Source organism: Camelina sativa, chromosome 16, assembly GCF_030686135.1.
Source record: "Camelina sativa cultivar CO46 ecotype springtype chromosome 16, ASM3068613v1".
In the NCBI taxonomy this organism is placed as follows: Eukaryota; Viridiplantae; Streptophyta; class Magnoliopsida; order Brassicales; family Brassicaceae; genus Camelina; species Camelina sativa.
The window spans coordinates 28,725,693-28,751,721 of NC_141895.1; the positions used below are offsets into that span (position 1 = coordinate 28,725,693).

The following is a 26,029-nucleotide window of genomic DNA, read 5'->3' on the forward strand; positions in this document are numbered from 1 at the left end:
TATGATTAAAGTATTTAGTATAAGTATTATTTTATGTAAAAGAAATCGTATAAATAACAATGATCTGTTTTAGTAATTATTTATATTTTTAAATTTATATAACACATATATATAGCTATACTTATAATAGTATTTAAAGTTTTGAACAAATTTATATTTACCTTTAAATTGGACAAAATTGGAGAATAAGTATGTTAAAGGAGAGCAAAACTACTACTAAAATTTGTAACGATGAAATGAGGTATGAAGTTTGAAAATAATGAAGTGTAGTATGAGATTTATATAGAAGTGTGAGCATAGTAAACATCATATTTTTTTTATATGAAATGAGGTATTAAGTTTGTCATGTACACCGGATAATTACATATCAAATTAGTAAAAACGGCCGATGGTGGTTTTGTTTTTGTTTTCCATATGTAGTTTAGTCTTTCATTTTTAAAGGTCAAAATTCCCGAAAGTTTAACTTTGATTCAGTTTGACATGGCATATCTACCATAGTTCTTTACTCATTTTTCTCATACAACATGGCATACGGTTTTAAAGTGACTATTGTTACCTTTAGGGAACCATCACATACATAAAGCCTTACACACCAACTAGTTCGTACATGGGACACAAATCAGCTAAAATACAGATTTGTTGCTAAAAGTGATTTTTGGAACTAAATACCATTTGCTACAAATTACACCACCTTCAAAGAGGACACTAGACTTGTAACATTAGAGCATCTTCAGTTTTAGTAGTTCCTCTAAAAATTAAACACACCCAAAGCCCAAAGGGTAACACCTAAAGAAAAAGAAGACAAATCAACATAGAAGTGCGAATAATATAAAACAGAGTGCTGCAAAAAACAAATTAAAGAGGCTTACCTACTTCTTCTGTCTTCATCTATCTCCTCCATTGATTACGCTTCTTGATTGAAGCGCCCCACAGAGACACAAGGGCAAAAACAAAAGAGCATACATTCTCTAGATTCCTTCTTTCTTCTTCGTCTTCTTCTTCCCCGCGGGTGGGTCTCTTTTTTTTTTTTTTTTTTTAATTTTATTCTCTTCTCTCCAATTCAGGGCAAAGCTTCGCTCTTTTAAATTGCCCATGGTGGGTTTAAAGTTCGTTCCTTTACTCAATTTCGAAGCTCTGTGTCTGTTTTATCTCTTCCTGATGAGAAATTGAGAATGTGGGTTTTTGTGACTCTTTGATTCCTTGTTTAGAGAACTGGGTTTTGGGGGTTTTTATTTCCTGAGTTGAACTGCTCTGTTTTCGAAGTCATGCAGATAATATGTTCGATGATATTACTGTTAGTGAGCGTTTCAGGTTTTTCCGACTTTGAAGCTCTTTTGGAACTCAAGAAAGGTTTTCAGAGTGACCCTTCTGGTAAAGTTGTTACTTCATGGGATGCTAAGGCTTTATCCTCTGATAGATGTCCTTTAAACTGGTACGGGGTTACTTGTAGTAGTAGCGGAGATGTTACTTCCATTGATTTGAATGGTTTAGGTCTGCGTGGGAATTTCAGTTTCCCAGTCATTGTTGGTCTCAGAATGCTTCAGAACTTGTCGATTTCCAATAATCAGTTTGCTGGAACTCTCTCCAACATTGGTTCGTTTAAGTCTCTTAAGTATTTGGATGTCTCGGGTAACTTGTTCAGTGGCTCACTACCTTCTGGAATTGAGAATCTGAGGAACCTAGTGTTTGTAAATCTATCTGGTAACAACTACTTGGGAGGAGTGATTCCTTCTGGGTTTATGAGTCTTGACAAGTTGAAGTACCTTGATTTGCAAGGCAATAGTTTTGCTGGGGAAGTGATGAGTCTGTTTTCTCAGCTAAACAGTGTGGAGTATGTAGATATAAGCAGGAATAACTTCTCCGGTTCGCTTGATCTGGGACTCGCAAAGTCAAGCTTTGTTTCCTCGATTCGTTATTTGAACGTTAGTGGGAATTCTTTGGTAGGGGAGCTATTTGCTCATGATGGTATCCCATTTTTCGATAGCTTAGAGGTGTTTGATGCTAGCAGTAATCAATTGTCTGGTTCTGTTCCTGTCTTCAGTTTTGTTGTCTCTCTCAAGATTCTTCGGCTACAAGATAATCAGTTGTCGGCTTCTTTACCACCAGGCCTTCTACAAGAGAGTTCAACCGTCTTAACGGAGCTAGATCTTAGCCTCAATCAACTTGAAGGTAAGATATATCTATGAATATCCATACCCTTTGGTTCTCTTATTTTCTTTGCAAATCTTCTTAACTGGGAGTATTCGTGGCAGGTCCTATTGGAAGTATAACCTCTTCAACACTAGAGAAACTTAATTTGTCTTCAAATAGACTATCGGGATCCTTACCTCTAAAGGTAGGGCATTGTGCCATTGTTGATCTGAGTAACAATAACATTTCAGGAGACTTGTCAAGGATACAAAACTGGGGGGATTCTGTAGAAATTATTCGGTTGAGTTCAAACTCACTCACTGGAACACTACCTGGTCAAACTTGTCAATTCTTGAGGCTGACTTCACTCGAGGTTGCCAACAATATGTTGCGGGGCGTACTACCATTTATTTTAGGAACCTATCCTGAACTGAAACAGATTGATCTTAGTCACAACCAGCTTAGCGGCTTTCTACCAAGTAATCTGTTGATATCTGCAAAGTTGACAGATCTCGACCTGTCAAACAATAATTTCTCTGGTTCACTTCCTCTTCAGGATGCAACTACTGCGGCGGACCTGAGCTTGACTAATATTGGTCTGTCACATAACTCCTTAGGTGGAGTTCTCTCAGAGGAACTAACTCGCTTCCACAATTTGGTATCGCTCGACCTTTCTTATAACAACTTTGAAGGGCAGATCCCTGATGGCCTCCCAGACAGCTTAAAGGTATTCATTGTCTCTGCCAATAATCTCTCTGGAAATGTCCCGGAGAATCTTAGACGGTTTCCTGATTCAGCGTTTCATCCAGGGAATGCCTTACTGAATGTCCCCATTTCTTCAGAAACACCAAAACATAAAGCAGATATAACCTTACGGAAGCACGGGTATCATATGAAGTCATCTGTAAAGGCAGCCCTGATCATAGGCTTGGTCGTGGGTGCTGCTCTACTTGCTCTTGTTTGTGCGATGTTTCATTTTATGTTGAGAAAGCAACATGATGAAGAGAAATCGGATGTGACTGGAGAAAAGAGCATTATTCCAAAAACTGAACTTTCTCCTTCCAATGTGATTGCAGAAAAGAACAGTGTACAGGAAAATGAATCTTCGTCTTCTACTACTTCTACGCCCTCAATTAAGGCCAAGCTACCGGTTTCTTCTTCACGTTTTTCCCTGTATAGTGACTCTGAGAATTCTCCATCATTTCTAAAAGAAGAGACCGAAGAGCTTCACACTGAATCAAAACGAAAAGATGAAAGCTTGTCATCCAAAGTTTCCCTGGTGTCTTGTTCAACTTCATCGCTATCTAATATCCAGAATTCACCAAATCCTAGGTCTCAACAAACTTCTGTGAAACTGGATGGGAACCTGTATATTTTCGACACTTCTCTTAAGCTTACTGCAGAGGAACTGTCTTGTGCTCCGGCTGAAGCTATCGGAAGGAGCTGTCATGGAACTCTGTACAGAGCAGTACTTAATTCTGATTCTGTATTAGCGGTCAAATGGTTAAGAGAAGGGACTGCCAAAGGTAGAAAGGAATTTGCAAGGGAGATAAAGAAACTTGGGAACATCAATCACCCAAATCTCGTTTCTCTTCAGGCTTACTACTGGGGACCGAAAGAGCACGAGAAGCTCATCATATCAAGATACATGGATGCACCCTGCTTAGCTTTCTATCTCCAAGGTAAAAAGACTTGCATATCACTTTGTAGTAAAATCTTAATTGGTTTATTTCACTTGAAACATGAATTCTCCTACATGACTATATATATATATATATATATATATATATCAAAGATTATTTACTCATTCTCTGTTGTCTGCAGAGGCTGGACTGCTAAACCTCCCACCATTGTTGCTGGAAAACCGTCTTAAAATTACTCTTGACATAGCCAGTTGTCTTAGTTACTTGCACAACGAGGAAGCAATTCCACACGGGAATCTAAAATCAACCAATGTTCTCCTAAAACCTCCTGAACTCACTGCACACCTAACAGATTACAGTTTTCACCGGTTAATCACACCAGAAGCCACATCAGAGCAAGTCTTGAATGCAGCTGCTCTCGGCTACTGCCCTCCAGAGTTTTCCAGCTTGAGTAAACCATACCCTTCTCTGAAAAGCGATGTGTATGCCTTTGGGGTCATTTTGTTAGAGCTTCTAACAGGAAAGGTTTCAGGAGATATAGTTTGCAGTGATCCAGGGGTTGTTGAACTCACTGAATGGGTTCTTCTGCTTGTGGGAAAAAACCGTGCTGCTGAGTGTTTTGATCCATCCATTATTGAGTCCCAGGGTTCAAGGAATCCCTCTAGAGTTCTTACTGATGTCTTACAGGTTGCTGTGAGCTGTATCTCACCGGCACCAGAGAGGCCGGACATGAAGTTGGTCTATCAGGAGCTCTCCAGAATTGTTCTCAAGAGGACAAACTAGACGAGCTTTCGTTGTGAATGAATGTCGCTGTAAAAATGCCTTGTTGGATTCATTTTGTTCCATTGATCCCGTTTTTGTTTTAGCATAATATGAAACTGTAAATCTAAATCCAATAGCCCAACTAGTTTCGAGACAGTAGGAATATAGGATTGACATATATATATATCATTGTTGTAACTTTGTAAGTCTCAAGTCCCAACAGATAATTAAAACAGAACTCATGTTTTTTTTTCTTTTTTTTGTGGTAATGAACAGAACTCGTGTTTGCTAAGCCCCGTCCAATCATTCAATATCGTGCAAGTTAAACTTAATTAAAAAAAAGTTTCCATAAAACATAACAAAGACAAACATATTTTTGAGGATCTTTTCATATTTGAACTTTGTAGTATGCTAACACATCATCTAAATTATGTTGTATGCAACCCATACATTCCAACTTTATATAGTAATAATTATGTTGTATATCAATACAATAAATTAGAGATCAAGGAAACTGGGATGCAGATTTGGTTTTCAATGTTTTTGCAAGTTTTACTTCATTTACATATTTTGCTACTTCATTTTAAACAAAGAGAGAAACACGTCTGTTTTATTAAATTATGATTTCAAACAATATAAATTTAATTGATATAAACTATATTTATATTAAAAAAATCTAAAAATCATTCCAGGGCGTAGTAGCGCGGGTGTCTACTTAGTATTTCTAAAGAGAAATTAAAAGTTTACTCCAAACCGATGAAAATTAAAGCTTAAATCTCAACTATAAAATATTTTTTTAAAAACTTTTCTCTTTGTCAATTACTTTTATTGACAAAAAAAAAAAAAAAAACTACTTGATCAACTTTGCAAAGGATAATTCTGGTACCGATTGTTATCCCGAGATCAACTGGCCCTTTCACTCCACAGGCCCATTGATACATGTACAACGTGAACACTTAACAAGAATTGGTCAATGCACTTCCAACTTGCTTAAAATGGTAAAGCATGAACTCTCTATTTTATATTTTAGTAGCAATATTAATTGAAAAGACATGCATATTTATTGAATATTAGAAACGAAAGGGTCAAGTGCGGCATTTCTTGTCTCCTCCCTCCTTTCATTTTTCTCTGCGAGACCTCAGCATCATTGTGAGGAAAAAAGGAGGAAGACAAATCTTTAGAGCTCCTTTATTTTCAAGGTATGTGCAATTTCTTCTACTCATTTTCTTGTTTTTTTTTAATCGATGATGATAGATGTTGACATTTTCTTTCTGTTTTGTCCACATTTTGAAAATTTATCTTATACGAATGATCATAAGATTCATCACTCATAAGAATTGAAAATTAGAACAAGATATTGTGAACGGTTCCTTTTAGTTCATAGACAATGATACAAGATAGCGTGTGTGATGTGTGATATATTTTTTTCTACCTTTGTAAATATAGATTTTTACTCATCACGAGTGAGAAGTTCTATAGTAACTCGTATGGTCAAATTAAATTGAATGTACTATCATCTCATTATGAAAATGTTTGTTGTATTATAGTATAAGATGAACGATCGTACATAGATAACATTCTAAATTGTTTCTTTTAGTTAGTTTGGTGCCATTTTTCTGTTTTTCTCACACAATTAGGTTGAACCACTGTCTTGTTTTTTTTTCCCCGGAGCAATGGTCAATCTAAACCAAAGCTGTATTGACCATTTCTGTATTTGACCTTTGATTATATGACACTCATATGATCTTCTATATTTGGTTGATATTCATTTGAACTCAGTGTATCAGTATCCTAGTTTATGGAAGCATATTACCCTTTTTTTTCTTAATACTTTGGAAGTGAATGTTCAAACCAATCAACTAATAATATATATTTTGTTAAAACAAATCTTAGGAAGTTAATTTTTTTTTGTTAAAAAGATATAATTTATTTGTTCTTAAGTAGTTGAAGTGTAAAAAAATAAAGAAACTATATCTATATAAGTAAAACTGTTGTTGTGATATTGCCGCCTAACGTGCACTCCACAATATGACAGTCTTATCACTTCGTGATATCCGCATACAATTATTAGACAATTAATAATGTAATTATGTGGATATATATACATATATGAATCTTAAGATTCTAAAAAATATTTTGTATCTGAATTGCATATTTCCCCCGAGAATATATATAATTGTCTGTACGGAATTAATATGAAATGTGTTTAACCTAGCTAGCCTCTTAGGTGATGGTTTTGATTAATACGAGTACATGTATGATATAATCTTTATCATAAGAACGTATTTTGAATGTGCAAAAGAACCATGACTACTACCAGAATTCTAGAATTCTAAAAGTATATCAAATATATGGTCTATGAATGTTTCTAAAGTACCCAACAATTGAACTTTTGGAACTTTTTAGAAAACTTGTTTTTTTTTTCGATATTTAAAGGTACTACTCTTTTTTTTAAAAAAAGCTATTTATATATTGATAGATAACTTATATGTTTGGAAGTTGGACATATAACCGACTAATTAATTAATACAGAATTTATTTATGCATGTTGTTGAAAGACTTGATTTGATAATTTTGGAGGTTAACTCAATTTGAATGGAGACACGTTAGGGAGCTACGAGACGAGTCTCTATGTCTATATATACACTTGTGTAAACGGATGTATCATTTGGAGTTGGGGCTTCCGCGGTTTAACACTTACACAAACCGTGTTTGCTTTTCTGCCTCTTAGCTGTAACCCATCCGTCAGTGTATCAGTATAACTTGTGCGTCTTATCTTTAGAACTCGTACGCACGTAATCTTCCATTCCATATTTATTTTCAACCTTATTAGTTAATTATAACGATAACTAAGTCAAACGTCATGAGTTTTTGTTTTCCTTCTGTATTTTACAATAATTGAGATGACCAATGTTCCAATCTTTTTTTTTTTTACTGTAATTTTTCTTTGGTTAATTATTTAAAAAAAACACCTGATTTTCTCATTTCAAAAAATAAAATAGTGTAGATTTCTATATGACATTTTATGATTATAAAAATGAAAAAAAAAATAGTCATTATATTCTATACTACTATTTAATACTTCATTTCCCCCATTTTGTAAGATAATGTAACCTTAATAATCTCGCCTGCAAACCTGTGTACCATAAACTAAAAAAAAAAAAATCTCTATATTTTATTCCATATTAGAGAATACTTTCTTCATTTTTATAAATTTTACATAGATACGTAGGTCCTAAAGGAGGCCTTCTCCTTGTCTTTTTAGACAAAATCAACACTTAATAACGCCTTGATTTATTGCCAATTTGATTTTGAACTAATAATACAAATCAGTAGATTTCATTTCATATTGCCGCGTTCTTTCTCTTTCTATATAACGCGTTATCTCCCCACCTTTATATTTATTAGCGTTCATAATTTTTTTTTTTTTTTTTCCATTTAATTCACATTGAAACACTTCTCTGTTATATATTTATTTCCCTTCTCTCAAATTTCAAAAAATCACATCTTCTTCTTCAATTTCACTAATCTCACATTTGTTTTAATCTCTCATCTCAGTCTTAATTATCTCCAACAAAAAAAAAATGGCTGAACGAGTCTACCCCGCCGATTCACCACCAGAAAGCGGACAATTCTCCGGCAACTTCAGCTCCGGCGAGTTTCCAAGAAAACCAGCACCACCACCATCTACATACGTAATCCAAGTCCCTAAAGATCAGATTTACCGTATCCCACCTCCGGAAAACGCACACCGCCTCCAATACCTCTCTCGTAAAAAACCAAACCGAAGCAGCAACTGCAGATGCTGCATCTGCTCATTCCTCGCCGTCGTTTTCACCATCGCCGTCCTCGCCGGACTCTCCTTCGCTGTCCTCTACCTAATCTACCGTCCCGAAGCTCCCAAATACTCCGTCGAAGGCTTCTCGGTCTCCGGCATCAATCTCAACTCCTCCTCCCCGGTCTCTCCCCGGTTTAACGTTACCGTTAGATCGCGTAACGGTAACGGAAGAATCGGGGTTTATTATCACGAGGTAGGAAGCTCAGTGGGTGTGTATTACAAGGGCGTTGATCTGTGTAACGGCGTTTTGCCGGCGTTTTATCAGCCGGCGAAGAATGTGACGGTCGTTAAGTTGAGGTTGAGTGGGTCGTCTAAGATACAGTTGACTAGTGGTATGAGGAAAGAGATGCGTAACGAGGTGAGTAAGAAAACGTTGCCGTTTAGATTGAAGGTTAAAGCTCCTGTGGTGATTAAGGTTGGTTCTGTTAAGACTTGGACTATGTTCGTTAATGTTGTGTGTGATGTCACGGTTGATAAGTTGACGCCGCCGTCGAGGATTGTCTCCAGAAAATGCACTCATGACTTTGATCTTTGGTGATGATTATGATGATGATGATCAAGTTGTGATATTTGTAACTTTTTGGATTTTTAGGAATTTTTTTTTTTTACTGTTGTGATTTTTTGTTTTATTTTTGTATGAGAAAAAAAAACATATAATGTTGTGAATTTGTTGTGATTGGATGGGGGTATATTTTCAAATTGAGGAAAATTTCCAATTTGATCTTTTAGTTTATTTAAAGTTGATAACTTCTTTTTGTACGGTACAGAAATTTTCAAAGGAGTAGTTTCGGGTTTTGAGAAAATAAATAACACGAAGCTTAACTATATGGAAAGAGTCAAAAGAGATTAGTCTATAAAAATGGCATTATCTTATTACATTTTTGTCATCAGAAAATGATATGTTTATAGCTGTCAAGATCATTATATTAGATCAACATGTCAGGAACTTTGGTAGATCCAATAAAGATTGAGAATTAAAAAAAAAAAAATCTAATAAAAATTCCTAGAAGATAAATAAATTTGGAGCTATAGAAAGAGAAGGTGAGTTGAGTTAAAAAAAAATAACAACAAAAATATAAATTCGTTGTTGCAAAGTGTGGATAAGGTAACTGAGATTGAACCGAGTTTGTTATTGAGTCATTTAGGCCGGTAACTAGGACGAAAGAAGATCCATACCTCTCAAAAACGAAACTAGGTTTAATATCCATATATACTCCGCACAATATACAAAATGCATAATCTACTCTCTTTATAAGTTTTGATCAAAATAAGAAGTCTCTTTATGAGTTTTAAAGATCTAGGTGATTTGTTGTAGTGATTTTTTTTTTTGTTTTCTATTAATTCTTTGAGATATGACAATGTAATAAAAATTCGGCTGATACTAGAATTTTATACTGTATATGATATTGTCCATAGAAAACATATTCCAACTTAAATGATGTAGACTCCATTTTTTTCTTTTTCGAAGCAATCTTATGTTATAAACAGAAATACTCTTATGTGATGTAGACTCCATTTTTAACCTAAATGATTCCTAATGCCCCATATAAACAGAAACACTCTTATGTTATTGACTAGATTTTCTTATACGTTTTCAGTGATTGGACAAACTAAAAACTATATTTATTTTGATATGCCCACAAAGCACACAACTCTGTCACAGTTATCCTCCATAGCTACGCTTGAAGAAATCTTTTTATATAATCCCTTTTGCATTTACAAATGCCAAACCCAATTTTCCCTCCAAAATTTTTAACATGACAAAATTCCATTTCTCCAAGAAACCAAAAAAAATCATTTTCCTTGTGCATAAGCCTTCTTCAAGTGCTCGTAGTTGTTCTTGGCATCGTGGATTCCTTTCTTAAGTTCCTCATACATGTTCACTGATGATTCTGCAAACTGGTTGAGTTGTCCAACGAATCCTTCCAAGCTTGTCCTAAACCGATCAAATCCCGGACCTCGATCCTCCACTGTCTCATCTGGCAACATGTGAGCTGTCTCACCAGACCGATGTTTCTTGGTGCGATTCTTTTCCTGACGTGGCAAGAACCTGGCGACATCAGATGCAAGTGCTTTAATGGAGCTCGAAACCTCTTTGGTAGGCAATTCTTCGAGTTTTTCTAGCCAGATGTCACAGGTTGCATAAATGGGAGGACCATAGTTTCTCAGTTGCAGCTGTGGTGCACCACGCCTTTTCCGTTTGGAGGATTTTTGTGTTAAGGCGACACATTTCACCAGCCACTCATTTATCGCTTTAATATATGATTTCTGGCCTGTGATCCACTTTGTGAAGCTTGAGGCCAACGCGCTGAGTTCATCTTCAAGGTGAGATGTTACTTGTCTGTGCACCTCCGACTGCATGTTGAGTTTCATGTTTCCGCCTCTGTAACACGCTTTGATTAACTGAAACTGAACCTTGTGGCATTCGAACATCACTTCCCACATACGACTCAACCTAATCACATACCAAAAAATAATAAATATAATTTGTTCAGGTGAAAATGAAATCAAAAGAATTGAGTATACTGGAGACAGTGACTTAACAACACATACCCTTCAATGAGTTCCTCAAGTTGAGGCTGGAGCTCTTTGTCACGGAGTTCTTCAATCCGTCTTGATATGGAGTCGATCCTGTGAATCGCCACTCTGATTCTGGAGTGAAGGTCTTTCACAACTGCACGTGTCTTGTCTGTTCTTTGTGAACCTTTACCTTCTGATTCAAGTTCTCTCAAAATTCTGCACTTTTCGTCATACTCTCTCCGCACAGTCTGACTCCCCTGAAAACCGGTAGAAGTGACGAAAACAAATTAAATACTTTCACTGCAAAATCATGTTTTTTAAATAAAAAAAAAACCCTATTAAACGCACTATAAGTACCTTAACTTCATCATAGAGCTTCCGCTCCCATGCATATAGTCTGTCTAGCGTTGAGGCATGGCTTCCAGCAATCATGCAAATATTTTCAAAGAGATTGCTATTGAGCTCTTCCACATCATCAGAATTCATTCCTCCAAGAGGATTCCGAGAAGATGAGGATCGTGAAGAGTCAGTTCTATGCCAGGTCAAGAATTTCACGGAGTTCTGAGCAGGCTCTGCACATATTACTTAGCCTGTAAACACTCCATACAATCTGCAACAATTGACCCAAAATGTAGATAAGTGTAATTACCTTCTGGTACATCTTTGGGATCTTCCCCACAAGAGAGACAGGTTTTGAACAGTGATGACGCACCGGAGCCATCTGCAAAGAGCAGAGATATGTCATTTTTTCTTTAAATACTCATCACAAAACAATCTAGATGCAGAGAAACATTAGATTAACTAAGGTGGAATTTGCTCATGCATATACAGGCAAGTAAGTCTTCAAGAGATGAGAATTATTACTTTCTTTTGACGGAACTATTGGACGGAAATGCAACTTATTGGCTTCAAGCATCCTAGGAACCTCTTTTCCAGTCTCTGAAGCTTTAACAAAGAGCAACTCTATCTCTTTCATGCTTGACAAGAAGTCCCTGGGAGGAATCTTGTTCTCGGTGTGATCTCCCTTGTGTGGTGTTTTGTTCACTGGAGTGGCTGTCAAAGGCGTCACTGGTGGTGATAACTCAGGAGTTCTACTTTTCTCAGCATCTGAGAACTCGCTTTCAACTCCCTCTCTTTGAGGCAAAGCACGGTGCACTCTATTGAAGTTTTCAAAGCTTCTGACAAGTGTATCACTTGTGGGTTCATCAAACTCATCATCATCCGAATCTCTGGACGCTTCCCTTTCTTGAAAAGAAAAATTCTCACCATCATCCTCCACCTCTGGAGTTTCATCTTCTCCCTTCACGGATCTCGACACATGACCATTCCCAACATGAGAAGAAGAAAGCTGGTTGTCAATTGGATGAGAAAGACCAAAATAATCCCAAGGTGCTTCAGGTGGCATGGTAGAAGATTCATCAAATCGGGTTGGTTCCAGCTTTTCCATAGACCTGCTTTGTGGACTACTCGATGAGGTTACAGTGGCAACAATAGAAACCGGAGGTTTCTCTTCCACTTTTTTTGAAGAAGACCCTCTGAATTTCATATGATTGACCTGGAACGGACTGGTACTAGGAGGTGAGGGAGGAGGTGAATACGTGTCATTATGGGAATGCGAATGTGAAGCAGGTGGAGGAGAGTATGACAAATGAGAAACTGATTTCTCGATTAAGGCAAGAGGTTGTTCTGGTGTTGCACTAGTGGACGTGTACAAGGAAGATTCAACTGGAACTTCAGTCTCAGCAAATTTCCTGAGGGCAGTTCCGGTACTCTTAAGAGACTGAACGTATGAAACGTGAGCAGCAGCTAACAAACACCTTCCATCAAGTGCTTGTTGGACAAATTTTTTTCTTTCCCGACATAGCTGCAAGGCTTTATCTTCATCTATTCTGGATGTTGATGCACCCATTCTCCAAGCTTACATGCAAAAAAAGAGTTACAGAATTAGATTTACAACCTGCAGAAATGCAATGATATTAAAATTAGACCAAGAAATACTTGAATAGTTTCAAATATAGAAAAGAAAACTTCCAAATTCAGAGGAATGATCATAAGGGTGATAATATGTCACTTAGGACTTTAATAACTAATTCCCACATGGAATTCTTCTATTATGTGATTTTGGAGATTCATATAGGTAGGAAGGAGGACCTATTTGTGAGATCCATCCTGCGAAATAGGCTTTGCGTGGGTTTATCAGTTCATACCAAGGGAAATGAATTCTGCGTTTTAAGATATCTTGTTTTGGGCTATATTTTTATTAGTGATCCTGAACTCTAACAAAAACTACCACCACACAACAAACACAAAAAACGCTTCAAAAGAAGAAAATATACTTTAAAGACTATCAAGTGGACTAGATTTAGTGAAAGAGGACTACCAAAACAAAACCAAAATGATAGGAAATATCAAATATGATACAAACTGGCAGAGTTTCAGTGAGACTGTATTCTCAGCATCAATGCACCAACCCCTGGCAGGATTGAATCGGGAATAAGTAGAAGATACAAATATGATACAAATTTAAGACATAGCAAGTCATCTGGTCCAACTTGCAATAAATAATCTAGTGCAAAGGTGTGAGAATATCATTGTGTTCATGTTGGATACGAGAGAATAAACAGTGTTCTCTTTATCGTTGCATCAAGAGTTAAACAAAAATGAATCTATGTATTTTGCAGGATAGTTGCTATTAGCTATACATGTATGAATACAGTAAAGAAAACTCTAAGAAGAATCACCACTAACAGATGAGTACTAAGAAACAAAAGGAACAAGGTTATGTTACTCCCAGCACAAATACAATCGAAGTTTCTAGCTCCATCATACATACCTAAAAAAGCAAACATCTAGCTTCAGTTACAGAACAAAATTTCTACTTGGAAATGACAACGCAATCTGACCAATTCCTTTAACCCTAGTAACCTATTCCGCTGTTATAACTTCATCAAATAAACCTCTTATAGAAAAAGTAAAACTTTCACAGAACCAAGTTGCAGTTTTTATCAACCAATAGATATATATGAGTAACAATAAGAATCAGACACACAAAAAAAAAAAAAAAAAAACAACTTTGATGCCAATCGCAATCTTAGGAGAAATCCAAAAACTAGGACGAGCAAAGAACATAAACAAAGCCAGACCGTAAGCCAAAGTACCAAATTGATTAAACAAATTAAGGATTTTTCTAAAGCGAGCGTAATCGAAAAATCAAAACATGGAAAGTTAACTAATTTGACCAAAACTGGAAAAAAGGAGAGATTTTTATAGAAAGGTAAAAGAAACCCGAATTGAAATTGGACCATTAGAGTAGTAGAAGAAAACCTAGAAAACGCGAATAGAGTGTGGCTTACCCACACAAAGTAGAAAGAAACCCAGATGAAGAAACGGCGATACCTAAAGAGTCGGAAGAATTAAAGAGAGGCTCTTGAGCTTTGGAGTTACGCGACGAGAGGATCAAACGAAAACAAAACAAAACAAAACGTCTTCTTCTACAGGAGGCGAAGAAGAGAGAGAGAGAGAGAGAGAGAGAGAGAGAGGTGTGTGTGTCGTGTCAGCAGCGAATCAGATGGGCAGAGAGAGAGAGAGAAAGAGAGGAATCTTATGCGGGAGGAGAAAAAAGGGGTGTTGTGTGTGTGACTGACTTATTTACAAACAAAACAACATGCAATAAAGCAAATATTGCTTGCTTGTAAAAAAGATGACTTTGACGGATGACTCCAAAAATGGTAACTTTATCTTCCCCTTGTTGTTATTCTCTCCGGTCACCTTTCCTTACACTTTTCTTTTTATTTTATTTTTTAAAAGATCTGTCTTTTCTTTTCATTAGTTATATATAACTAACATCCTTAATCTATTGTTTTAGTCAATTGCTTTATAGAATGGTTACTGTTTGGGAATTAACTCGAATAATATATAGAACTTTTTTTTTTTGCTAAGAATATATATAGAACTTGATAATGTATTTGTTAAACATTAGTTTTAACCACTCGTATACCGCCAGAAAATATTTTTTTTTTATATATACAATATTGTTAGTGATCTTTGTTCTTGGTTCATCAAATGCATCATTAACCAAATTGATCATATTCTTGGTGTTCATAATTACTAGGTTGATCAACAACATAACATAATTGATACTACTACTTCCAGTGTTACAATTTTACTAAAAATAAATGATATGGATTTGCTAGGGAATTTTGCAAAAGATTTGCGAGCCATTTTATTTTAGTTTATTTTTTACTACAAATTTACGAGACTGTTAGACCTCTGCCAAAAACAGTTTTTTCTCAAATAAAACGTGTTTACTGACCTCAATGTCATTCACAACTCCCTTACAAATTTTATCATTCGCTAATGCGTCGTGATTTGCTAGAGAGTTGCATTAGATACCAGTTCTAAATGAAATAAGATAACTGCTTCTAATATCTAAACTTGTTGCGGTTCCCTACGCAGATAAACAGTGCGCTTAGTGGTGGGGAAAATACCGAGACCGAGCAGAAAGATCTCGGAGCAAATCTCGAGGTACCAAATTCTTCGTTTCGCCTACTATCTGTATAGATAACAAAGGGATATATAACTAAGTAAAGTAGGCATGACCAAAATCTAACCTATTTTACCGTATTCTTGTTTTCTGGTAATCACTTTTCTACTAAATCACAGGTCTTGTTTTCAAGCTTTGAGATTCAAACTTTAAAAGAACAACTCTTCTTTTTTATTAAGGAAAATTACTCAAAACCTTAATCTTTCAATCTTAAATCTCACACTAAGGTATGTCACAACTCAACACCCTTATATATAAAACACCAAATCAAATCCTATTCATAATTGGAAAACCTTTGTTTAGACAACTCCTAAACCAAACTCATTCTTAACTCTTAACAAAACACAAACTAGTTAGGAATAGGATGACTTCTAACTTAGTCTATCCAACAACAGGTGGACATACCGTTCAAGTATTTGAGTTTCTTTCTTGAAGATGATTCCAAACTTGAACGCATTAGAAAGGTAACACTAGTCAATAAGTTCGTTATTAAGATCGCTACGCAGAAGGAAAATGTGTCCAAGGGTTTTTGAAAATTGTACTATATATATATATTTTGGAATATGGAGAAAAAGATGGAAACATGCAATCAGGAGATGTAAAGAAGCGAGTCACGGAAGTCTTGACAGAAATAGTGGAGAAACACCGCAGGGCACGAGCTGCTGTTACCAATGAGGTAATTAAAAACTCTTTTTTTTTTTTCTTTCTCAAACTAAAAATAAAGATTTAGTATCAGGAGTTTTAAAAAAAAAAAAAAAACAAAATTGGGTATCACAGATGGTGGACGCATTCATGGCCGTGAGACCTCTCCCAAGCATGTTCGAGTAAGTAGGACTACTCACTCCTAAACCAGAAGAAACCCATTTTGGCAGCTCCTCAAAACTTCATGTCACATCTTTGGGTCTATAATTATTTCTCGTAGCAGTGTGAAATGTTTTTCTTTAGGGATTTGATTTGAGTCGATTCTTAAAATTCTTAGTGGGAGTCGATCGAACTTTCTTCTGTCCAGAAGTACATACAGTTTGGTTCAGTCCAGAACTTTCTTGAGTATATAATTAAATATGATGGAAACTTATGTTAATTCCTCACTTAGAAGATGTTCAATATTTAATTTTATTTTGTTGTTTAGTTTTTGGTTTAGTATGTTTTGTAATGAGATTCTCTACTTAGAACAAATTGAATTAATTTCTCATATTAATATGCTTCAATTAAAAAAAAATATGAAGGAATTGAATTACTTCTCTCACATTTTCCCGATTTTTCCTTTGTTTTTGTTTTTGTTTTTGTTTTTTTTTTTTTTGTCGCCCCCTATTTTTCCTTTGTTTTGAACATTATTCTAACTAAAAATCAATTTAAATATTATACAAAATGATCTCGTACTTTTTAAAACCCTTAAATTTTTCATGAAGATGAAGATGGGCCTCTGAGTAAGGCCAAATTGAATAAAGTTCACTGTAACAGCAGCAGCAGCAGAACCCGTAAACGTAAAGAGAGAGAGAGACAGAGAGGCTTTTGGGATTCTCCGATTTAGGGTTCCGATCGTAATGGCCGATGTGACTCTTCCTCCGTCTGATTCCGTCGATAACCGAGTCCCTGAGAAATCGACCTCTTCCTCACCACCTCCTCCACCGCCTTCTTCCTCTCTGCCGCAACAAGAGCAGGAACATGAACAGCAACAACCTCCACTACGCCGTGAGAGAGATTCAAAAGAGCGGCGTGACGACAGAGACCTCGAACGTCCGCCTAATCGCCGTGACCGTGACCGTTCGCCTCTCCCACCGCCTCGTAGGGATTACAAGAGACGTCCTAGCTTGAGTCCTCCGCCTCCGTACAGAGATAGGCGGCACTCTCCTCCTCCCATGCGCCGCTCACCTCCTCATAAGCGTTATCGGAGGGATGATAATGGCTATGATGCTCGCCGTGGCAGTCCTCGTGGTGGCTATGGGCCTCCCGATAGAAGGTAATCCTTTATCCCCTAGGCTTGGATCTTCATTGCTCACTCACACTTCAATTGGAACCACACATCAGAGTTCATCTGTTACCGATTGAACTATATATAATTCAACGTCATATGGGTACTGTGATTTGATACAAGGCTAAGTTGCATTCTTGCTTAGCTGAATAGAAAAGTGCATCACAGACCACGTTAGATATCCTCTTGTATCAATGATTGTTATATCCTTCGTTTTCGTGATTTCCTAATCTGTACTCAATTCTTCTTTTGCATGTTAGATTTGGATATGAATATGGTGGAGGATATGATCGTGAAATTGGTGGGAGACCTAATTATGGTGATGAAAGGCCTCACGGCCGCTTTATGGGTCGCCATCAGGGTGAGACATCTCTTTCTTAAGTATAACCACGGCTTCACTTGTGAGACATGTTTAAGATGTCTGTCTTTGTGCGTTCTTATAGACTGAAGACTTCTGGTTCATTTGACTAACATAGTTCATAGTCATTGGGCGTTCTTATAGATTGAAGACTTTTGGTTCATTTGACTAGCATAGTTCATAGTCATAGCTTCATATTTTTCTCTCTATATGCTGTGGATTGGATACAGTTTGAGTAACTAATTCACAGTTCTATTTGTGAACAAGCAATCTATTTTAGGAGAGTGATATCAAAATCGACCTTTTAATTTTTTATTTCTTTTGGCAGAATGGGAGGGAGGACGTGGAGGGTATGGTGATGCTTCCAACAGTGGAAATACTCAAAGGTTAAGGCTCCTTCATCTTTGTTTATTTTTCTTTTATATTTCATGATTTGCTATCTTTGTCATATGGTGTGTAGATTCTTGGTAGTGGATTTTTAATCTACTGAATGTATACTAGGAGTTATGAACTGTCCTATGGTGCTCAATGAAACGAAGTTTTATCTCTTTTAGAATGTTCTTTCTTCGATGAGGCATATATGCTTACTTCCTTATAGCTCCAGAAAGTTAGAGCAAATGTTTGAGATACACAATTGATCAGACACTAATTCGATAAAATCATTTCTCAAACATGCGTTGTTGACTTTGTCATCTCTTTTCATTATTTCTGTTGAGTACGAGATAACCTCATTATGTTGGTTCCAAATGTTTAAGTTTGATCTGTTTTACGTTTAAGAAGTGGCACACAACTACTGCTGTTTGTAGTCTTCTTGCTGTTGCATTTAATAATACGTAACGTTGTATTTCCTTTATCCAGGGACGGATTGATGTCATACAAACAATTTATTCAGGAGTTGGAAGATGATATATTGCCATCTGAAGCTGAACGCAGGTGCGGTTTCTGCAACTTAGTCTTGTTGGTTAAGCAGTTGTATCGTAAGCTGCAGTGGTAAACTTTTTTCTTGATGCAGATATCAAGAGTACAAGTCAGAGTATATCACAACACAGAAACGTGCCTATTTTAACACCCACAAAGAAGAAGAATGGTTATTTCCACTCTGTGTTTCCATCTTTTGCATTCTTCTGGTATATTCTGCAAGCTAACCTATTAACATGTGTATCTATGTTACACGTCCAGGTTGAAAAATAAGTATCATCCAACAAATTTACTCTCTGTCATAGAAAGGTGAGTTCAAGAGCCATTTGCAACAGTTTATGTCGGGCTTTTGTGCATGAATGGTCTTATATTAATACTATACATTGATCTCTTGTAGTCTTGGTATTATACAGTCTTGGTTTTTTTTGTCCAGGAGGAATGACCTTGCACGAAAAGTAGCAAAGGATTTCTTACTTGATTTGCAGAGCGGGGCGCTAGATTTGTAAGATAATTTCCTTTGCTTGTACACCACATTTATGATTATGATCACCATTTTGTCATCTCTAAAGCTCACAGTTTACCTTGATCCGTTCCAGAGTTCCTGCAGTGACAGCATTGAATAAGTCTAGCCAGACCAGTGAGCAAAATTCTGAGGATGAATCAGCTGGTGGTAAAAGAAAAAGACATGATAGGGTGGGAGCTAAAGAGGCTGACCTTCTTTCAGCTGCACCAAAAGCACCCAGTTTCATTTCTCATCCAAAGAGAATCCTAACTGACATTGAACAAGCACAAGCACTTGTGCATAAGCTAGACTCTGAGAAACGAATTGAGGAGAATCTTTTAACAAGTTCAGAAACTGATAAATCAGGTAGAGAGAAGTTACATAGTGGTTCGACTGGTCCAGTTATAATCATTAGGGGGTTGACATCTGTGAAAGGCCTTGAGGGTGTTGAATTGCTCGACACACTTGTCACATATCTTTGGCGTGTTCATGGTGTGGATTATTACGGTAAGGTTGAAACAAATGAAGCTAAGGGTTTGCGGCATGTGAGAGCTGAAGGTAAAGTTTCTGATGCAAAAGGAGATGAGAGTGAAAGTAAATTTGACTCTCATTGGCAAGAGAGGTTGAAAGGTCAAGATCCCTTGGAAGTGATGGCTGCTAAAGAGAAAATAGATGCTGCGGCTACTGAAGCTTTAGATCCACATGTCCGAAAGATTAGAGATGAGAAGTATGGTTGGAAATATGGTTGTGGGGCCAAGGGTTGCACAAAGCTGTTTCATGCTGCTGAATTTGTGTACAAACATCTCAAGCTGAAACACACTGAGCTTGTCACAGAGCTGACTACCAAAGTTCGGGAAGAACTGTATTTTCAGAACTATATGAAGTATGTAAGGTTTTTTTTCTTGATTTCCTCGGCTGTCGTTTCACAGGTTCGTAATTAAAAATTTATGTGCCATGTACAGTGATCCTAATGCTCCAGGAGGACAACCAGCTACTCAGCAATCTGGCCCGGTACATGATCTTTTTTTAACACTATAATTGAATGTTTAGTAGTCTTTATCTTTGGGTTTCCACTTGTTTAGCTTTGTTTTGAGGTTTACTTACGCCAGTGAAATATACTTTTGACAGAGAGATATTCCTATGAGTAGTTCGTATCTTTAGCTTTCCACTTGTTTAGCTTTGTTTTGAAGTTTACTTACGCCGGTGAAATATACTTTTGACAGAGAGATAGACCTATGAAACGTAAACCAGGTATGGAGAACAGACTTAGGGATGACCGAGGTGGACGCAGAGAACGTGACGGACGTGCCAACGGAAATGACAGAAATGATCGGTCAGAGGATCAACAGAGAGGTGATGGTGATGGTCCTGATGGTGGAAATCCGGGGGAAGGTGGGTACGATGCATTTGGTGGACAAGCAGGTGTTCATGTTCCTCCCTTCTTATCGGATATAAACCCACCACCAATGCTGATGCCTGTTCCCGGTGCCGGGTAGGATAAAGATTATTCTCTCCCTCGTGATCTTGTTTCCAGAGTAAACTAGCTACTGTGTTTAATCAATGATTTTAACGGTGCTTAACTGATGATGTGGGCAGACCACTGGGACCATTTGTACCAGCACCACCTGAAGTTGCGATGCAGATGTTCAGGGACCCAAGTGGACCCAACCCTTCTTTTGAAGGTAGCGGCAGAGGTGGACCTGCTCCTTTTCTTTTGTCTCCGGCCTTCCGACAGGATCCTAGACGGCTACGCAGGTAATGTGGCTCACTCTTAAGGTTTTTATCTTCACAGCAAACATAATTCAATCATAAACTAATGTATTGAAAAAAAATGGTGCAGCTACCAAGACCTAGATGCTCCCGAGGAAGAGGTGACTGTTATTGATTACAGGAGCTTGTAGACAAGGAGCTATAGCGATGCCAAGTTTACCCATTCGGGTCAGGTCGGTTTAATGGAATGATGAATAGAAGGCGAACTAGCTCTGATTTGTGATGTATTTATATTTTTGTTCCTCCTAATTTTCACACACGCACTCCATATATTTCCCTTATTGCTTTTCATGTGCTTACTGATTCTGTTGGACGAATACGTAAATGTGCATGAGAATTTCTTGTATTTAGTAGTGCGTTTCATCTACACTTTGTTTGTTACACGTAGTCTATGCTTTCCTCAAAGCTGCTTTACTTCCGAAGTGTATACTTATTAAGGACGGTTCAATATTTGAAAAAGGATATATACACTTAAAAGCATGTCTTGAATCATGACTCAGTGCGCACCTCTAACACACTTGCTAAGATGACATGACACTTTTACATATGTTACACATGATATTGTATGACATTTCTAACAACATCAATCACAGAGATAGTACAGATGAAACCCTAATGAGGTTAACAAGCATGTTCCTCAAGTTATAAGAAGTATTCTTTTCTCGTGGTTGTTTCTCTCTCTCTCAACATCACTTGCGTTGCTTCTTTGCTTGAGGTTCTGTCTGTAGCTCTCCCTGCAAATGCAAGATACCATTATTTAGATCCATAATAAGATAATACACAGACCAAGTAAAAGTTCAAGAACAGTTATACAATAACTACTACTTAGAGCAAAAGAAAAAAAGGATTTGAAAGGGAGAGTGCCTACAACGATAGAAAGCTGCTCACGGATATAGGCCATCGATCTCAACATGGCACCTAGTGTATCACGGGACACCTGGAATTTGACCTCTGATTCTCCAGTTGTTGTCTCAGTATCTTGAAGCTGGGGTAAGGACAACAGAAAACAGTTCAATACCAAAGAGACCCACACACAAAATAAGCCAATCGGTCTCCTATTTTATAAGTGATTCTCCCATAAAATAATGCATCATGAAAGAAGAAGACGTTACTATAGCTATTTAGTTCCTCTCATGGAAATGACTCCTTTGAAGTGGTGAAACAAACTTCTCTGAAGTATTTTCTGATTAAATCAAGTGGGTTTCAAAATAAACTTTTCCACGATAGGCAGAAATGAAATTTCATATTCAAGTGGTGACTGCAAAAAGTATGGCAGCTTAACATGAAAAAGAAAAACCAGATTTTGTAACTAATGTGGGGATAAACAAGTCAAATAACACAGAAGTTTCCTGCACTGAAGGTTTATGGAATCTATGTCGGAACAAACCAAAGAAAATCAATAAAAGACTTTCGTCTCGTCAAGTCAAGACCAAATGAGAAGCCTAGAGTCTAAGAGTCTTAAAAGATACCTTCAAATTGATGACAGCTACTCTATTGGCTGGAGATGAGAGTTGCTTGCTAATGTAAGCCATGGAACTTAACATGGGTTCAAGTGTGACGCTAGACAGCTGAAATTTGACCTCCATGTCCGGTGAGGGAAACTTTCTGTAATCGTGCAACTGAAAACATCATGAAAAGAATGCTCACTAAAGCGGTCAACTACTTTTATGCAGGAAGCAGTAAGACTTTGTCACAAAGGACAATTTCAATTGTTCAAATCTTCAGCATCAATATGCTTTTTACAAATATCTAATCTCTTTTAGATGAATCATCCCATCAGACCAACTTTTAGCTTAAGTTAATGCAAAAACCATACAGAGAAAAAGTTACTGGTTTATATAATGCACACCTTTAAATTGATAACAGCAACTCTACCACCCGGCATTGTATTTTTACTCTCCATCACCCAAGTCATTGATTTAAGACAAGGAAGAGCTACCTGTAAGACAAAGCAAGTCAAATTACCACCCAACACCAGTAAATTCAAACAAATAAGTCTGTGAAGGTTTACTCTAGGTACCATATTCTCAGGAGCACCATCGTCTTGGTGAAGCGACACTGGTGCCATACGCGGCAGATTCAGATCAGCAACAGATTGAGCTCTGGCCCCACCATCATTAAGGTTAAATCTGCGTATCATTTCATCCTGGCGTGGCCACAGTAAAGGGGTTGTGTCAGCAGCTGATAGTGAGGTCTTGCCACCATTACCATGTGCGCTAGGAGGTACAGCTCTACCTATATTTTTTCTGACAACTGAAACCTTCTTCCCACCCTCTCTGAGTGCCCCTAAAGCAATATTATAAGCTTCAGCTGTAACTGCCCCTTCCTCAGCATACTTGATGGCCTCGCGACATAAATGATTATAGCGGTGTATCAAGCTATCATGTCCATTTTCACTGACATGGTCATCCAACTCTCCCATGCTCTTGGCGTTTCTTGTCCACCGCCTCAAAATATAATGTGGTGGCAAAGTAGGTATATTTGTGACAGTAAACACTGTCAAAACATGTCGGCAGAGTATGCCGCAGTGCTCAAACATTTGACAGCTACAGTTTGCTCTCATTTCAGGGTAGCAAAACGTTACTATATAAGCTTTGTTGTCATCTTCAAATTTTGCAACCCTAAATGTGCTAGTGGTACCATCATCTTCAATTCTATTTGCAGTGTGAGCGAATGTTTCGACCAACTCTTCCTGGAACTTTCCAAAAATTTTCCTTGTGAAAAGATTTGCAGCCTGATTCTCCATGGGTGATGGCGTCTTCAAGACTGGAGGCGTGTTGACAGTGTCAAGATCAGCTTCAATCTCCATCTCAAACCAGCTCTCCATAGCCCTTTCGTACAGCCTAAAGAACATCGGAAGGGTTGTCTGCTGATTCACATATCCATCGAAAAAGGAACCTGTATAATAACCTTGGCTAGGAAACACTGCAGCAAAAAAAGAATCCCGGAAATAAACAGGTACCCACTGAGCTCGGGCATTATATAAAGAAGTAAGCCATTCATGTCTTCCTAAGTCATACTTTTCAATGATGGAACTCCACGAAGATTCAAACTCCTCAATGGTTTCAGTGAAGTTGATACAGTTATATAGCTCCACCTGAAAACTGGGATACGCAAGACACACATGAGCCAGCTTTTCCTGACCTTCTCTTAGCACATCCCACTTATTAATACAGTGACGAGCACCTGGAAATACCTGAGCAACAGCAATCTGTATGGCTCTATCTTGATCAGTTACCAAAGAGACGGGCGGTTGGTCTCTCATTGCTGTAAGAAAAGTCTTAAATAGCCAGATAAATGAAGTATCAGACTCGTCCAAAATCAGTGCACAGCCAAATATGATAGTCTGACCATGATGATTCACCCCAGTAAACGGGGCAAAAGGAACACGAAACTGATTGCACCTGTATCTCGTATCCAAGGTGACTGCGTCACCAAAATGAGTATAAGCAAACCTAGATCTCGAATCTGCCCAAAATACATTTGTCATCTGATTATCTTCATCAAGCTGAACCGCATAGAAAAAGCCAGGATTCTCTGCCTGCATCCTCTTAAAATACTCCAACAGATTATGTGCATCCCGTCCAATAGTCCTCTTCGTGTTAGTTCCATAATTTTTCGAATCCTTAGACGACGCACTTCTGCTATTATTAGATTCTAAGGGAACACGGTTACCATCCATAGAAACATACATCATACCACTAGGCACATTATTCACCCCTTGTTGATAACTAGATTTTTCGGAATTAGCAAAATGCCTACGAGGGCGAAGACAATGAAGCGTATTAGGACTTGCCAATCCATGAGTATGCTCTTTAACAAACTTTGCCACAACCCATTTATCATGACCTATCATTTCTATCCTAACCATTGCATCACAGCTCTCGGCAAGCCTTCTCTTCGACCTTTTGCTACTACATACGAATTCACGAACACTAACAGACCCATCAGTTTTCGGAAGGGACTTGGAAGTGAAACCAAGCTGCCTCGAATACTCGTCATAGAAAGACTTAGCTTCTTTTTCTGAACTAAACTCCATGCCAACACACGGCTCTGCAATCCCAATCTCATCTTGAACTCCTAACGAGTTCTCGATGTTATTAGGTTCAGCATCTCCATCATCTCCCATCTCATGATTCCCCATTGACAAGCCCTCTTCAACCAAATGAATATCCATATTTCTCTAACTAACTGAGCACACTTTCTCCTAAACAAGTTCCAATTTCACACAACTGTTTCTCATCTTTAACAGTCTCTAAACAACACTGCATAAACCAAAAAAAAAGTACCTTTTTAATCATAAGTGTTTGTTTGATTAGAAAAAACAAAGCACAGCCAGTGTGTTTGTAGATCTTTGAAAAAAATCTTAACTACATATAGAAAGAGGACTCTGCATCTATCACTCTCCGATTGTTTTTTTTTTTCCATCGATACAGAGAAACCCAGAAAGAGGAGAAAAGCAAAGATATTATAAAACAAGGAGCTTACGTGTGAGTGATGCTGCGAAGAACCCAGAAGATTAATGAAAGTCGTGAAATTGAAACAAGGGTACCAACAATTCGGGAAAATTGAGAAGCTCTTCTGTTTTTCAGATTGGACCGAAAGATTATTAATAAGTAAACTCGAGCTTGTGCAGTCCTCCTCGTTTGAGAGGAAGAAGAAGAAGACATTGAAAACTCAAACGTCGCCGTTTCACGGAAACAAAAATAAAAATAAAAAATAAAAACAAACCCTAACACCTGAATTTCAAATCCTATGCATAAAATATTTAAGAGTTTTATTTCGGGTATTCGGATTACGCTGTCGGGTATAGGGTTAAACCTGAAACCGAACCGATACCTGCGGGTACACATAGGATCCTGAAATGTCTATAATCGAAGCAAGTTTTTCGAGTCGGTTCTGGTTCGAGTAATCACATTTTTTTATCTTTTCTTTTTTTATAGTGAGAATCTTTGTGTTGTAGAGTATATATATATATATCAAAGTAAAAATAATTTCATGCTTGGAACTTGATTAGGTTAGATTTGAGGAATTTGAGTGACCTCTCCATTGTTTTTGAAGATGACAAAATAC

The 26,029-nt window shown here is 37.3% G+C and overlaps 5 protein-coding genes across 12 annotated transcripts; 3 read left to right on the forward strand and 2 right to left on the reverse strand.

The window, feature by feature from the left end:
- The first annotated feature begins 695 nt into the window (after positions 1-695).
- Positions 696-4,664, forward strand: LOC104752605 (putative inactive receptor kinase At5g10020). 2 transcript variants are annotated; one of them, XM_087493387.1, is made up of 4 exons: positions 733-2,169; positions 2,253-3,656; positions 3,728-3,812; positions 3,955-4,664. In XM_087493387.1, exons 1-4 carry the CDS (start codon positions 1,266-1,268, stop codon positions 4,001-4,003), a joined length of 2,442 nt encoding a protein of 813 aa, XP_087349513.1. In that variant the 5' UTR covers positions 733-1,265; the 3' UTR covers positions 4,004-4,664. The 2 variants fall into 2 exon arrangements, with proteins under 2 accessions (XP_087349512.1, XP_087349513.1); XM_087493386.1 differs by having other exon boundaries at positions 696-2,169; positions 2,253-3,812.
- A 941-nt stretch (positions 4,665-5,605) lies between these two features.
- On the forward strand, positions 5,606-9,089 carry LOC104752606 (NDR1/HIN1-like protein 13). The gene is made up of 2 exons (XM_010474794.3): positions 5,606-5,734; positions 8,094-9,089. The coding sequence occupies exon 2, from the start codon at positions 8,120-8,122 to the stop codon at positions 8,909-8,911; it is 792 nt and encodes a 263-aa protein (XP_010473096.1). The 5' UTR covers positions 5,606-5,734; positions 8,094-8,119; the 3' UTR covers positions 8,912-9,089.
- Positions 9,090-9,974: 885 nt separating this feature from the next.
- LOC104752607 (nitrate regulatory gene2 protein) lies at positions 9,975-14,614 on the reverse strand. 6 transcript variants are annotated; one of them, XM_087491572.1, is made up of 7 exons: positions 14,247-14,543; positions 13,642-13,726; positions 11,758-12,810; positions 11,543-11,614; positions 11,251-11,465; positions 10,927-11,150; positions 9,975-10,828 (listed from the first exon to the last, which is right to left on the reverse strand). In XM_087491572.1, the coding sequence occupies exons 3-7, from the start codon at positions 12,800-12,802 to the stop codon at positions 10,168-10,170; spliced, it is 2,217 nt and encodes a 738-aa protein (XP_087347698.1). In that variant the 5' UTR covers positions 12,803-12,810; positions 13,642-13,726; positions 14,247-14,543; the 3' UTR covers positions 9,975-10,167. The 6 variants fall into 6 exon arrangements, with proteins under 6 accessions (XP_087347698.1, XP_087347700.1, XP_087347695.1 ...); XM_087491574.1 differs by having other exon boundaries at positions 14,290-14,531; XM_087491569.1 differs by lacking the exon at positions 13,642-13,726 and having other exon boundaries at positions 14,290-14,614.
- A 692-nt stretch (positions 14,615-15,306) lies between these two features.
- On the forward strand, positions 15,307-21,323 carry LOC104752610 (serrate RNA effector molecule). Its single transcript, XM_010474799.3, has 15 exons — positions 15,307-15,417; positions 15,832-16,112; positions 16,214-16,260; positions 16,846-17,396; positions 17,669-17,769; positions 18,095-18,152; positions 18,625-18,699; positions 18,779-18,853; positions 18,946-18,993; positions 19,118-19,186; positions 19,281-20,069; positions 20,149-20,197; positions 20,410-20,678; positions 20,783-20,941; positions 21,027-21,323. The coding sequence occupies exons 4-15, from the start codon at positions 16,981-16,983 to the stop codon at positions 21,085-21,087; spliced, it is 2,169 nt and encodes a 722-aa protein (XP_010473101.2). The 5' UTR covers positions 15,307-15,417; positions 15,832-16,112; positions 16,214-16,260; positions 16,846-16,980; the 3' UTR covers positions 21,088-21,323.
- Positions 21,324-21,366: 43 nt separating this feature from the next.
- LOC104752609 (protein FAR1-RELATED SEQUENCE 3) lies at positions 21,367-25,900 on the reverse strand. 2 transcript variants are annotated; one of them, XR_015584536.1, is made up of 6 exons: positions 25,445-25,900; positions 22,977-25,221; positions 22,806-22,895; positions 22,426-22,561; positions 21,825-21,941; positions 21,367-21,690 (listed from the first exon to the last, which is right to left on the reverse strand). XR_015584536.1 is itself a non-coding variant. In XM_087491575.1 (6 exons), the coding sequence occupies exons 2-6, from the start codon at positions 25,131-25,133 to the stop codon at positions 21,646-21,648; spliced, it is 2,559 nt and encodes an 852-aa protein (XP_087347701.1). In that variant the 5' UTR covers positions 25,134-25,221; positions 25,445-25,897; the 3' UTR covers positions 21,367-21,645. The 2 variants fall into 2 exon arrangements, 1 of the variants encoding a protein (XP_087347701.1); XM_087491575.1 differs by having other exon boundaries at positions 22,426-22,575; positions 25,445-25,897.
- Between the last annotated feature and the right edge of the window lie 129 nt (positions 25,901-26,029).

Excerpts from the sequence above, each read along its gene's own strand:
- LOC104752606 (XM_010474794.3), top strand. The coding sequence starts at position 8,120 with ATGGCTGAACGAGTCTACCCCGCCGATTCACCACCAGAAAGCGGACAA.
- LOC104752605 (XM_087493386.1), top strand. The coding sequence starts at position 1,266 with ATGCAGATAATATGTTCGATGATATTACTGTTAGTGAGCGTTTCAGGT. Across the intron at positions 2,170-2,252 it reads TAGCCTCAATCAACTTGAAG|GTCCTATTGGAAGTATAACC; the intron begins GTAAGATATATC and ends TATTCGTGGCAG. Across the intron at positions 3,813-3,954 it reads CTTAGCTTTCTATCTCCAAG|AGGCTGGACTGCTAAACCTC; the intron begins GTAAAAAGACTT and ends TGTTGTCTGCAG.
- LOC104752610 (XM_010474799.3), top strand. The coding sequence starts at position 16,981 with ATGGCCGATGTGACTCTTCCTCCGTCTGATTCCGTCGATAACCGAGTC. Across the intron at positions 18,153-18,624 it reads AACAGTGGAAATACTCAAAG|GGACGGATTGATGTCATACA; the intron begins GTTAAGGCTCCT and ends TCCTTTATCCAG. Across the intron at positions 19,187-19,280 it reads CAGAGCGGGGCGCTAGATTT|AGTTCCTGCAGTGACAGCAT; the intron begins GTAAGATAATTT and ends GATCCGTTCCAG.
- LOC104752607 (XM_087491569.1), bottom strand. The coding sequence starts at position 12,802 with ATGGGTGCATCAACATCCAGAATAGATGAAGATAAAGCCTTGCAGCTA. Across the intron at positions 11,615-11,757 it reads AATAGTTCCGTCAAAAGAAA|ATGGCTCCGGTGCGTCATCA; the intron begins GTAATAATTCTC and ends TGCTCTTTGCAG. Across the intron at positions 11,466-11,542 it reads TCCCAAAGATGTACCAGAAG|AGCCTGCTCAGAACTCCGTG; the intron begins GTAATTACACTT and ends TAATATGTGCAG.
- LOC104752609 (XM_087491575.1), bottom strand. The coding sequence starts at position 25,133 with ATGGATATTCATTTGGTTGAAGAGGGCTTGTCAATGGGGAATCATGAG. Across the intron at positions 22,576-22,805 it reads TTGCTGTTATCAATTTAAAG|TTGCACGATTACAGAAAGTT; the intron begins GTGTGCATTATA and ends TGATGTTTTCAG. Across the intron at positions 21,942-22,425 it reads TAGCTGTCATCAATTTGAAG|CTTCAAGATACTGAGACAAC; the intron begins GTATCTTTTAAG and ends TCCTTACCCCAG.